This window comes from Rattus norvegicus, chromosome 3, assembly GCF_021556685.1.
Source record: "Rattus norvegicus strain SHRSP/BbbUtx chromosome 3, alternate assembly SHRSP_T2T, whole genome shotgun sequence".
NCBI lineage: Eukaryota > Metazoa > Chordata > Mammalia > Rodentia > Muridae > Rattus > Rattus norvegicus.
The window spans coordinates 151,411,313-151,423,425 of NC_141536.1; the positions used below are offsets into that span (position 1 = coordinate 151,411,313).

Here is a 12,113-nt window from a genome sequence, read left to right on the forward strand (position 1 = left end):
AATGAGTGAGCTGTCCCGTGTAGCTGTGTCATGGGCTATTTCATCAGGAAGTACCTTGGTCCGGATGTGCACATCCCTTCATGGATCTCCACTAGCTATTCCGATGTGCTAGAGTTTTCAATCATTTCATTTTCTGACCCTGTGTCAGCCGCCTATCTCTCATACCGAGAAGGTGGATGCAGAAATCCTTGATACCATGCTGTGAGAACACCAGACTCCGCCTTCCCCACTTGTCCTGAGACGATGACGTACTCTTGGGTTTCAGGTGTGATGCCAGCAGCCCCTACATCCACCCAGTAGGCTGGTGCCAGAAGCAAGGAAAGCCCCTTACCCCTCCACAAGGTGAGGTTGCTGCCCAAGCATGCATCCTTCCCAGGCCCGGGTCTCTCCCCTCATCTATTAACATGTTAGACGTGTTCCCCCTACCTCATTAGTAGGCCCTTCAGGATCAGAATAGGGGACAGATAGGGCCTGGAGCCTTGACTTTTTGGGGTCTCAGAAAAGAAAGTTAGATGACTACCTCAAGCAGGCAGGGTCTCAAGCAAAGGCCCTGTGTTCTTCCTCCTAGGACTGACACATGCCCAGGGGCAGCAGAGGTTTGCATAGGAGCAGTAGGGTCGGAAGTGATGGGAGCTAGGATTCCAGCACCTCTGAGCTCTTGGGGTTCTGTGTGCTTTTTCTCTCCAGGATCCATCTGCCCCAGGAGCCCCATGTGAACAGCTAACTGTGGTCACATGAGGGAAGTTTCTTCCCCCAGAGTCTCTACCCCTTCTGTATTCCTTCGTTTGTTGTTGTTTTGTTTTCGAGGCAGGGGTTCTCTGTGTAGCCCCAGCTGTTTTGGAACTGGCTTTGTAAACCAGGTTGGCCTTGACCCACCTGCCTCCGCCTCCCAAGCACGGGAATTAAAGCTGTGCACTGCCATGCCAGGCTTCCCTCCGCACTCTTGATGCTGACTGGAGATGCAGAGTTCCTTGAGTCACTTGGCTGGCTCAGATACTGTTCTCGCCTCTCCTCTAGACTACCCAGACCCTGACAGCTTCTGCTGGGAGAAATATCTAGAAGAAACTGGGACCTCAGCTGTGCCCACTTGGGCCTTCAAAGTGGTAAGTCAACTTTTGCCTTCTCTAGAACCGAGCTTAGGAAGCTGTGGTCCTGTCAGTCAGCCAGAAGAGGGCCATAACCAAGACAGTCTCCCCTGTAGCTCTCTTCTTGGAGCCTCAGATCTTCCAAGCTGAGCCTTAGCCTGAAAAGCTCCTGTCTCCCTACAGCGACCCCCTCACAGCTTCCTGGTCAACATGAAGCTGGAGGCTGTAGACCGCCGGAACCCAGCACTGATTCGGGTAGCCAGTGTGGAGGATGTGGAGGATCACCGGATAAAGGTGGCTCTGGGACCCTAGGCTGGGGACGGGTGGACAGGTCAGTGGGACAGGAATCCTACAGAACATTTAGAGATCAATCAAAGTCATAGCATGAGATAGAACGCTGAAGACCCCAGATTACATTCTTTTCTTATCTGTGATTTGCTTTTGTGGGCTTGGGTAGGTCCCTTTGCCTCTCCAAGCCAATCTTACCATCTGCAAAATGGGTCTAGCAGTTCTTGTCCTACACGAGGACTGAGTGGAAATGATGACATTTTAACCAGTGAAGCACTGAGACTACACGGCCAAAAATAGTTACCGTGTAGGCGGTCTCTGTGTTCTTCCTCCAAGATCTTGGCCCGAGCTTGGAGAGAACTCCTGAGCCCAGCCAACCTCCTGACTGAGCTGGGCTCGGAGAGCAATACCTGACCCCCGAGGGCCTTTCTCCCCCAGCTCCACTTTGATGGCTGGAGTCACAACTATGATTTCTGGATTGATGCTGATCACCCGGACATCCATCCTGCAGGCTGGTGCTCCAAGACAGGACATCCCCTGGAGCCTCCTCTCCGTGTGTACCCCTCCCCGCCCCAGGGAACGCTTCTCTTTACCATTCTATCAATCTCTGACAACCCTCCAGGGCTCCAGAGCCCGCAGGGAGCCTGGGATGCCTATCCCCCTACCTAACACCCAGGACTTCCTGCTACACTAAACCAAGGCATGCCCACAGGCCCCAGCAAGAGCCAAGCCTTCCTTCTCCACTGATAGCTGACACTGAGTGGCAAGAATGGCACAGCTTGGCTCTGGGCCTGGTCTCCAAAGAACCAGTTCTGAGTACCTTCCCCCGACATAGAAACTCTTGCTTCCCTATCCCATTCCCCTGTCTCCAGGACTCTGTGCCAACTTCTCTTTCTGCCTGTGCAGGGCCCAGAGAGTCCAGCTCTGCCTCCCCTGGGGGATGCCCCCCTCTCAGCCACAGGAGCCCACCCCACACAAAGACCTCCAAGTATAGCTTTCACCACCGGTAAGTAAAGTCACAGGTGAGGCCCAGAGGAAGCAGGGAGACTCTTTGTAGAGTGTGACCCATCAGCGTTTCCCCAGGACCTGAACAGGGCCAAGGTGAGGGAGGCTCAGTAGAGACTCTTGGGTCCACCCAACTAAAGCCTTCGTCTCCCCAGGAAGTGCCCCACTCCTGGCTGTGACGGCTCCGGCCATGTCACTGGTAAGTTCACAGCTCATCACTGCCTCTCTGGCTGCCCACTGGCTGAGAGGAACCAGAGCCGGCTGAAAGCGGAGCTGTCCGACTCAGAGACCACAGCCAGGAAGAAGAACCAGTCTAATTTGTCCCCAAGGAAAAAGCCTCGCCATCAAGGCCGGTGCGGAGGCCAGGGAGTCAGGTCCTGGGCTTCACGGGTGTGGGGCCTCATAGCATCTTGAGGCAGCCACTGATCCTTTGCTGCGGCCCTGGTCCCTCTCTCTCCAGGATTGGACGCCCTCCAAAGTATCGCAAGATGCCAGATGAAGATTTCCAAGGTGAGTACAGGTCCCCTGCAAACGGGTGCACAAAATACCCTGTGATTGATGGAATCCAACACCAGGGTGCCAGGGTGAAGGGAGCTGGGAAAAAGGTTGCTGTTCTGAGATTTTGGGGTGCACAGCACCATGGCAAGAACACAGGATGAGGCCTTGAGGGGCATTTGTTCCTATGGACCTGCTAGAAGTCTTTAGAAATGGCAAGAAGGGGGACAGCACTGTATTTCCCCATGGTGGAGCCACTGCCCTGCTGGTTCTTCCGTGATTCAAGGCTTCCTCAGGAGACCGTGGCTGTCAGTTGTGTGTGACGTTGAGCAAGTTGCTGGGCATCTCAGCACCTCCCTTTCCTCACTTGAAAGCATGGTTAGTGCCTACCTTTGTAGCGTCAGTGGCTGAAACAGTGATGGTCACAGTTTACATCCCCAGGCTTCATCCACCCTCTCTAGCTCTCCAGCCTCCTGCACTGTGTCTAACGGAGGAGGGATGGGAGGTTCAGAGGCAAAATCATTTGCTCGGGGGCATTCACCTTTTGAGGGGCAGAGCTGGGGTTCACACTTGGACCAGACTTGTGCTCCGTGGTGTTAGGCTTAAAGCACTGTGCCCTGATGTTATGTCCTTGCCTGGACCCCTTGGATCCGTTTCCATGGATCTCTGTAACAGAGTAGAACACACTCAGTGGTCTACAGAGCAGGCATTTATTTCTCTCAGTTCTGGACACACAGGCAAGGTGTCTGGGTGGGTATCTTTTCAGACCTTTCTCCCTGACCTGCAGACCACTTGTACCTCCCCTCCTGGTCTGTCTTGTGTGATCCTCCCAGGCACCTCGTTGTGTATCCAGACACCATTGTGAGTGTCATGTCATCAGCCAGATGCTGAAGATGCTAACAGCCCGCTGTGTGGTGTAACCTGGTTAAAGTGTTCAGCTCTCCTTAGCAGGCTAGCCCGGAGACAGGCTATGCCCCCTCTTCTAACTGTCATGGTGCACCTGATCAGCTCCCAACTGCAGGACTACATTCTAACCACCAGAGGGCACGTCCTGATTGCTGAATGTGGACAGTAGTTGTTGGCTCGTTGGGTGTGTGTGTGTGTGTGTGTATGTGTGTGTGTGTGTGTGTGTGTTGGGGGGTTGTACGCGTGTGTGTGCTTTTTGCCATGATGCGCACGTGGAGGTCAGAGGTCACTTCATAGTGTAAGTCTCTCTTTCTACCTTGTTAAGGGTTTGGGGATCCAATTCAAGTTCTCGGGCTTTCTCAGAGAGTACCTTAAGTACCTTTATCTGCTAAGCCATCTCACCAGCTCAGAAGTCAGTCTCTCCAATGGTTGTAGCTGTGGCCCAAAGGAGAGGAAAAGGCCCAGGCCTCACCCAACCCTTGAGACATCTCAGGGACAAAGCCTAAGTGTCTCACCTCCATAGAGGGCTCCCTACTGCACCAGCAGGCCTTTAACCAAAAAGGGACACATTGGCCATGACTAACCCTTCTAGGGGAGATTCCTCACACATCCATGGCAGACCTTGATATAGGTTCTGCATGTGCATGGGACCGTGCACATCTTTCACCCCTGTGAAAGGACCTTTAGGCTCTGTGGAAAGATGGTTTTTAAAAATTCTGTAAGTGCTCAAGAGAGTCTAACTCCGCCCTGAGGACTAAGGTAGGACCCAGGGTATCAGAAAGGGGTTTGCATGGAAGAGAACCTAAATTATGGCCAGGCAAGGGAGGCATAGCCATTGGGTCATAGCAGGCCATCAGTCACGGGGCACAGCTCCTCAGTGCTGCTTAGGTGAGCAGTACACGAGCATGGGCCAAGACGCAAGGACTGGAAGGAGTGACAGCCCAGGCCATGGTTGACTCCCAAGAGGCCTGGGGTGGAGATGAGGAGTCCAGAGGCTGAGGCTTAGGGACCGAGGTGGAAAGGAATGGTCTGTAGCAGGCAGGGGCTACCGTAGTGCTATATTCTGCAACCAGAATTAGTAACAAGCACTAAAAAGAGAGCAATTATCCTGAACTCTGGACTAAGGCAGAGTAAGGCCTGCAGGAAAATGGCCTCCAATTCCTCCTGAACCTGCTGGAAAGGATGGGTTCTGGTTGTCAGCAGATGAATTAAGGTCCAAGGGATGAGTGCCCGGCCTGCTAAAGAGGAAGCCAAGCAGAATAGCATCAGTCACCTGACCCACGGGGCCAGGGCTTCTGAGCAGATCAGAAAGCAAGTGATCGGCAGCCTGGGGTTGGGGAGCTGATAAGAACTCATTCTCTAGGGCCAGAATCACCCTAGGCTAAGAGAATTGATCAGAGTTCAAAAGGATTTCAGAAAGGACACATGGAACCCATCTCTGACGTCAGGGATGAGATCTTTAGACACTGGAGACTACTTGAGGCCAGCAGCTCCAAGAGAGTGTCCTCACAAGTCCCAGGGTCCTGGGGCCACTCTAGACGGTAGGTGCTGAGGTCTGGTAGCAGTCAGTCTATTTGCCCAGCAGGAATAAGCACCACGTCACCCATGTGGCTCCACGGGCTTTCAGAAGGGGCCATGGCTTATCTGTCGACCAACCAGTGTCCCCCGTGACACAGATGCGAGCCGCCCCTACTTCTGCCTGCCCATCATGTTCTGCTTCTGCCTTCTAGCCCTCCCTCCCAGTGTGGTACACCAGTCCCTCTTCATGTCCACCTTGCCGACCCACGCTGATCGCCCACTGTCTGTGTGCTGGGAGCAACACTGCAAGCTGTTGCCAGGAGTGGCAGGCATCTCAGCCTCCGCAGTCTCCAAGTGGACCATCGAAGAGGTACAGAGCCCTTCCTCTGCTTCCTCCTTCCTTCTCCCTCTTCCTTCCTCCTCCTTCCTCTTCTTCTCCACCTCCTCCTCCTCTTCCTACCCTAAATCTCCCTCTAAACCACACCCTCACAGGAGTCTCAGGCCAGGGCCTGCTCATATGGAGCTGCATACCACTCCCAACCTGTGCTCACCCCTCCTAGCCACAGTCCTTTGAGCTGCCCAGCAAGGCTGACCAAAACAGGCCCCTTGTGGTGGATAGACAGGGGGCCTCCTGTCAGCCATGCTTTAAGGAACAAGGGGCCTTCCCTCGTGTGCCATAAGGCATGAGGATCCCCGAGGCTGATAAGAAAGAACCTGCTGGCAGTTTAAGGGCACCAAGACCATGTAGTCTCTACCCCTCCCCTAGCTCTCATCCCCTGCTCAATACATCTCCCTTGATTTCCAAGGTCTTTGGCTTCGTTCAGACCTTGACGGGCTCTGAGGACCAAGCGCGCCTCTTCAAAGAGGAGGTAAGGTACAAGTGCAGAGTGACAGAGATGAAGTCACTGCCACTGAGCCGGCAAGAAACCATTACCCTCACCAGCATTACCTGAGCCTGAGAGAGGCTCTGACCAATCATAGTCACCCGCGTCTGTGGGAGGAGTCTTGTAGGGACTGTGGCCCCACTTGGGGATACTGTGTTCAGATTCCCTTTGGGAAGGAATCTGTTGGCTCTTATGTTCTCTGCCTGGGGCTGTTTGAACCGAAGCATTTCACAGATTGGGGTGCTGGGGAGAGAACACAGCTACCCCACAACCGAGCCACATGCCTAGATACCACTGAACCCAAAGCAGGTATCGGGGTGGCACAGGTGTAGGCATTTGCTGGGGAGTCTAAGGCACTAAAGCACCCCCAGAGCTTAGGAAAGATATGAAGCCGTAAGTTACAGGGAAGAGAATGCCAGGTTTGAAGGCAGTGGGCTGCAGTCCTAGCCCTCCCTAGTTGAGCATCTTGTCTCCAAGCACACCTTCTCCTATTTTTATGATGGAGCTAGAGCGAGTGCATTGAGGGCTGCCTTGTAAGTCATAATGAACTTTGGAAAGGAGGAGTCTTCACTGCAGTCGATCTAGCGCGTATCCCTGGCACGTGTGTACTGTATCCGGCAGTATTACAGAGTCAAATAGAAGCCCCACCACTATACCAAAAGCCCAGGATGGGGGAGACCTCAATAAGGGGTAGTCTGACTTTTTGTGTGCAGTTGTCCTTAAATAAAGAACTTTATTTGTGACTCTCTTAATTCGTAGAGTTTGAAACTGGAAGGAGCCTTTGAGTATGTTTAAGGCCTCCTTCCAAAACAACGGAGGCTTTCCCCTATGGCAGCACAGTGTGGTCTCTGGTCTCAGTGCTGGTCTTGCCCCTGTTTTGTCAATCTTACTTACGCTCTCTGGGTGTCCAGACTGACTCCAACATGGAGTAATGCACTGAGCTCCTTCTCCCTGGGATGGCTCATTTTTTTTTCCACTCTTTCATTTTGCTCGGGGTTTGGTTTGGTTTGGTTTCGGTTAAGCCACAAGCTTCTTGCACACTAAGACTGTCCTTTACCAGTGCTCAGTAGCGATGGCCTCCATCCACCCACTCCAGATGTTTGAGGCGAATAGCCAGTGCCACACGTTTTATGAAACACGGGTACTCGAATCCACTTCTATCAAGACAGAACATCCCCTCGGCCCCTTCTAGTCAGGCCTCACGCCAAACTGTAACCACTGTGGATCGCCACATTTTTTTAGCACTGCGGATTTATAGCGCTGTAGACTGGCTTTGCCTGTTCTTGAACCGTGTGAGCAGGATCAGACAGGAGGTGCTCTGTGGGCCTTTCTTTGTTCCCTGTAGTGGAGGGGAGGGGTGTTGTGTAATGCTGCCTATACGCATAGTCTTTTTCCATTTAATTCTCGGATGGCAGCTCTCCTGTTCATGGACATTTAAATTTCCCCCTCTGAGTCCCTTGCCTTAGACAACCCCTGCCCCTACTGTCTTCACCCTACTACCTCCTCACAACTGCTTACTCCGTCTGTCTTGGGGGTGAGGTCGTTTGAAGTGAATTACAGGCATCACAGTGTTTCACCCCTGACCACTGTGACTCTTTTCTATACAACCCTGTTATTGTGCAAACGATCAGTGCTGGCCCCTCTTACCATCCACGCCCTGCCTATCCCCACGTTTCCTGTCACCTCGGAACATTTTTAAAAATCATTCTTGAGCCAAGTAAGGCCCTATATAAATTATTTCAGGTGTTTCGTAGCCCTTCAATATCTCCCATTCTAGGATAATATATTCTCTCTCTCTCTCTCTCTCTCTCTCTCTCTCTCTCTCTCTCTCTCTCTCTCTCTCTCGACATTTTTAAAAGTCTAGGAGTCAGAACCAGCAAGTTGGCTAAAAGCCAGGTAAAGGTGCTTGACACCGAGCTTGAGGACCTCAGTTCAATCCCTGAGACTCCCAGGATGGGAGGAGAGCGCTGACTCCCACACGCATGCACACACACACACATCCAACACTAACATCCACACTCGCACGTGCACAGAATAGATAACTTTAATAGAAAGAGATTTAAAGCTAGAAATCAGATCCAAAGGCGCGTTTACATCCAAGTGTTCTCTGTCTCTCTGATTGGGGGCAAGAATAGGTCAGAGATCACAGTGGACCCCGTGCGATCGATCGCCCTCACAATCCAGTGTCTGCCCAGCTTGCTTTTAGCCCTGGGATTAGCAGGTGGGTGGGTCCCCATGGGCTGCTGTGGGTTTCTGCTGTTTCTGTTTTCCTTCGTCCTGGCTCTGTTTTGGCTTCGGGCATTTCACAAATGCTAGATCACATGTGTAGATATGGAGGCTGTTGCCCAGGTTACAAAATGAGTCCAGACAGCATTTTTGAAGCTGATGACTAATGAATGAAGCTGCTTAGACCAGGAGCCAGGCTGGCTCCCAGGGTGGGCGTATGACCTGTGCAGCAACATCCTGGGGCCCTGTGCTCAGGAGAGCCTGGCAGTTGGCTCTGTGCTCGGCTGTATTTTGAAATCCGTGCTAACTTTCAGACAAGGAGCTCCGAGTTTTCGTTTGGTAGCAAGCCCTACAACTGTATCAGCAGCAACTGTTTTCTCGAAGCTACTGTCTGTAAGAGCTCCAGACGTTTTTCCAGTGTAGATGCTGATACAGACAAGTCAGAAGAAAGACAGAGAAAGCCTGTATGTGTGTGACTCGGGGACCAGGCTTCTTGCTTTCCTTCTCCGTCCCCATTGTTGTCTTCCTTCTCTCCTTTTTCCCTCCTTTGTCCTTTCTCTTTGCCCCCCTCCTCCTCCCTTCCCCACCTGCCACATGCCCTTTCTCCCCTCCCCATACTTCCCGTCATATCCGTCATATCTGCCTCTACCTTCCTTTCACCTCACCCCCATACCTGACCTCCCCCACATGCCTTCCCCCGCCCCTCCGATCACCTCCTCACTCTCCCACCCCCTCAGATGATTGACGGCGAGGCCTTCCTTTTGCTGACACAGGCGGATATTGTGAAGATCATGAGTGTCAAGCTGGGCCCAGCTTTGAAGATCTATAATGCCATTCTCATGTTCAAAAACAATGACGATGTCTTTAAGTGACTGACTGGGGGGGGGCAGTGTGGAATGCTCCTCCCACCCTCGCTGGGCTCCCTCTGCAGATGGTGCTTCTCTCCCAACTTGAGTTCTGCACCCCTGCCCTCACTGTCTGACTAGGTGTACGGGAGCAGAGGAGCCCAGGGAAGAGGGTCTAAGTCCTCAGTCCTGGAGTTCATTTGTCTCCAGTTGCCCCAGGGAGGGTGTGACTAAACTGAGGCCTGACTGACAGAAAGGGCTGCACGTATCCTGACTAGGGCAGCCACCTTGGTTATCGTCTTAGGAAGTAGAAAGACATGGTAGGCAGTCTCTATTCAGACCTATGTCCTTCTTGGCATCTCGATGCCCTTTCTCCTCCTCGGACCCTCTCTTCCTATTAAGAAGTGACCATGACCTTGGCATACATATTTACACATGAAAGGTGCCTCCTCCCTTTCTGCTGGTAGCTATGTACCCTTGCTCCCCATTCATGGTCCAGCCAGGCCCCATGGCTCTTCCCCTGTAGATGCTTAAGTCTCAGAAATATGGGAACTTCCTACTAGGAGCCTCTGGCTGTCTAGGCAGAGATTCAGAACCAAGGCACCTTCCTGAACACATTCAGTTCAGGATCACTGAGCACTGAAGTGGGCATACGGAGTGAGCAGATGGTTAAAGCCCCTGTCATAACAAGCAGGGTCTAAGTCCCCTGATGCTTTCTCTGTTGGGTGTGGGGAGAAGCCTGGCCTGACTAGCAGTCCAGGCTAGGATATCGTCAGACACATCGGCGTCTTTGACCTGAAGAGTAGCTCCAGAAAGCACGACAGCAGCATCCTTCTCTCTGTGTCTGTGGATCTCAGCCAAGATATCACACATGAGGGAGAGTCCCCTGCCAGCCCAGCCTGCCAGTAGAGTGTAGCCGTCCAGCATACAACCCCTGTGACATCACGTCCACTCTGTCCCTTAAACGTTTTTCATTTTGCTCTTAAGACTAACAAAGGCCACTTACAGTAGAAAGTTGGAAAGGTCCCCTCTCCTGGCCTTTCCTGCCAGTCTCCAACAGTCTCTCACTGCCAGCTAGGTTCCTGCTGGGGCTCTAGGACTTGGACCTTTCCGTCCGAGTAGAGATTCAGCCTCTGCTCAATTACTGCCAAACCCGCCTCCCAGCCTAAGCGGGGAGTGCCAGAGCCCAATAGGTGGGAACCAGTGCCAAGCATCATCTGGTGCTGAGGTGGGCCCGCAGGCTGAAGAGCAGGGTCGTCCCCCAGTCTGGTATACTTCTAAGTCGTGGTGTGTGTGTGTGTGTGTGTGTGTGTGTGTGTGTGTGTGTGTGTGTGTGTGTACAGGTGTTGGTCATTCCGCAGTGTCTGTCAGGTGCAGTGTTGGGACTATTAAGGGCGACTGTTAAACTGTGAGGCTTTATTATTTCCTCAGAAATGGGAAGCCAAAAGTCCTTTCTCCAGTGCTTTGGGGACCTCCCCGCCCTAAGCCAGACAGCTTCTGGGGAACAGCCCAGTGGCACCCAGCTAGTCTGGCAGAGGCTCAGATTTCCTTTCCCTCTCAGCCCTCGGGGGTAACTGAGCTCTGAGCATAATCCTTCTAGGAGGGCACCGGACAAGGCTGGCCAAGTGGGGTGGGTGACAGATGTGACACCACTGCCCCTTTGCCACTCTCTCTCCAATCTCGGTTGTCTGGGCTGCGGTGGAACCTACCACCCCCTGGCCTTTAGTCTGCCCGCCACACTCTGACGGGTCTGAGGCAGCAAGCGTTCTGTGTTCTTTGGCTGGTGCTGTGACACTACACAGCTCCCGAGGAAGGGACTGTTCAGCTCTGCCAGTGATGACCGCCTGTGGGAAAGACCAGACGGACTGACGGCCGTGGAGAAGACGACTCACCCCTTCCACAATAATACCAGAAACCAAATCTTAAAAAGTCAAACCTGCCGTCCGACCATCCCCCACCCATCCACGACACTGGGTCCCCAGACGAGACCATTGCACCTTAACCTGGGCGCGCAGGCAGTGGGTGGCTGTTTCTGGCCCTTGTACCCTGACCACTAGCAACAGGAACTACTCACCCTTTGTCCTCAACAGGCTTGTCCCGCCTCGGCCCAGCCCTGGCCTAGGACAGAGATGAACTCTGTTTAATTTCCAAGGCAGAGAGAATGGTTCCAGAGTCTGACAATGAAACCTGTTTGCAAATTCATTCACACGCACCGTGACACGGGGTTACATTTTTTTTTTACTTACACTGTGCGTGTATGTCTCTGTGTGTGTGTGTGTGTGTGTGTGTGTGTGTGTGCTCTCAAGTGTACATTCTTAAAGAAAATCCTCTGGTTTGAACTAAAGTAACTCTTGAGAGAGGAAACAGTACAAAGAAAATATAGTGAGATTTGTCTGTGTATTGAAACAACACAAAAAAATAAATGGTTGACCAGTCTGTATTCAGAGTCTGTTTCTCTTTTGCGGTAAAGTGCCCAGAACACACAGGTGAACATCAGTGCTGCCATGTTCCTTCCTTCTCCTGCTAGGTAGAGGCCTTAGAGCACTGGTTCTCAACCTGTGGCTCGTGACCCCTTTGTGGTTAGATCAGCCCTTTCACAGGGGTCGCCTAAGACCACTGCAAACCACAGATGTTACGATTCACAACAGAGGCAGAGTTATAAAGTATGAAGTATGAAAATAATGTTGAGGCTGGGGGTCACCACACGAGGGACCTATGGGGTCACAGCATTAAAAATGTTGAGAACTTTCGGTCCCCAGCTCCGAAAAAAAAAAAAAAAATGTTGAGAACTACTGCCCTAGAGAATATGAATTTTACACTTGAAAGGATCCAGTTTATAAAAACACAAATGTGTGGAAAGG

General features: G+C 52.3%; 1 protein-coding gene across 1 annotated transcript in view; it reads left to right on the forward strand.

Annotated features, from left to right (window-relative positions):
- Positions 1-11,692, forward strand: part of L3mbtl1 (L3MBTL histone methyl-lysine binding protein 1) — a 31,625-nt gene extending 19,933 nt beyond the window's left edge. The window contains 10 exon segments of the mRNA NM_001419616.1: positions 266-342; positions 1,018-1,103; positions 1,269-1,379; positions 1,812-1,926; positions 2,280-2,379; positions 2,534-2,731; positions 2,839-2,888; positions 5,510-5,667; positions 6,104-6,166; positions 9,145-11,692. Coding sequence (NP_001406545.1) covers positions 266-342; positions 1,018-1,103; positions 1,269-1,379; positions 1,812-1,926; positions 2,280-2,379; positions 2,534-2,731; positions 2,839-2,888; positions 5,510-5,667; positions 6,104-6,166; positions 9,145-9,279 — 1,093 coding nt within the window. The 3' untranslated portion in view covers positions 9,280-11,692.
- Positions 11,693-12,113: the final 421 nt, after the last annotated feature.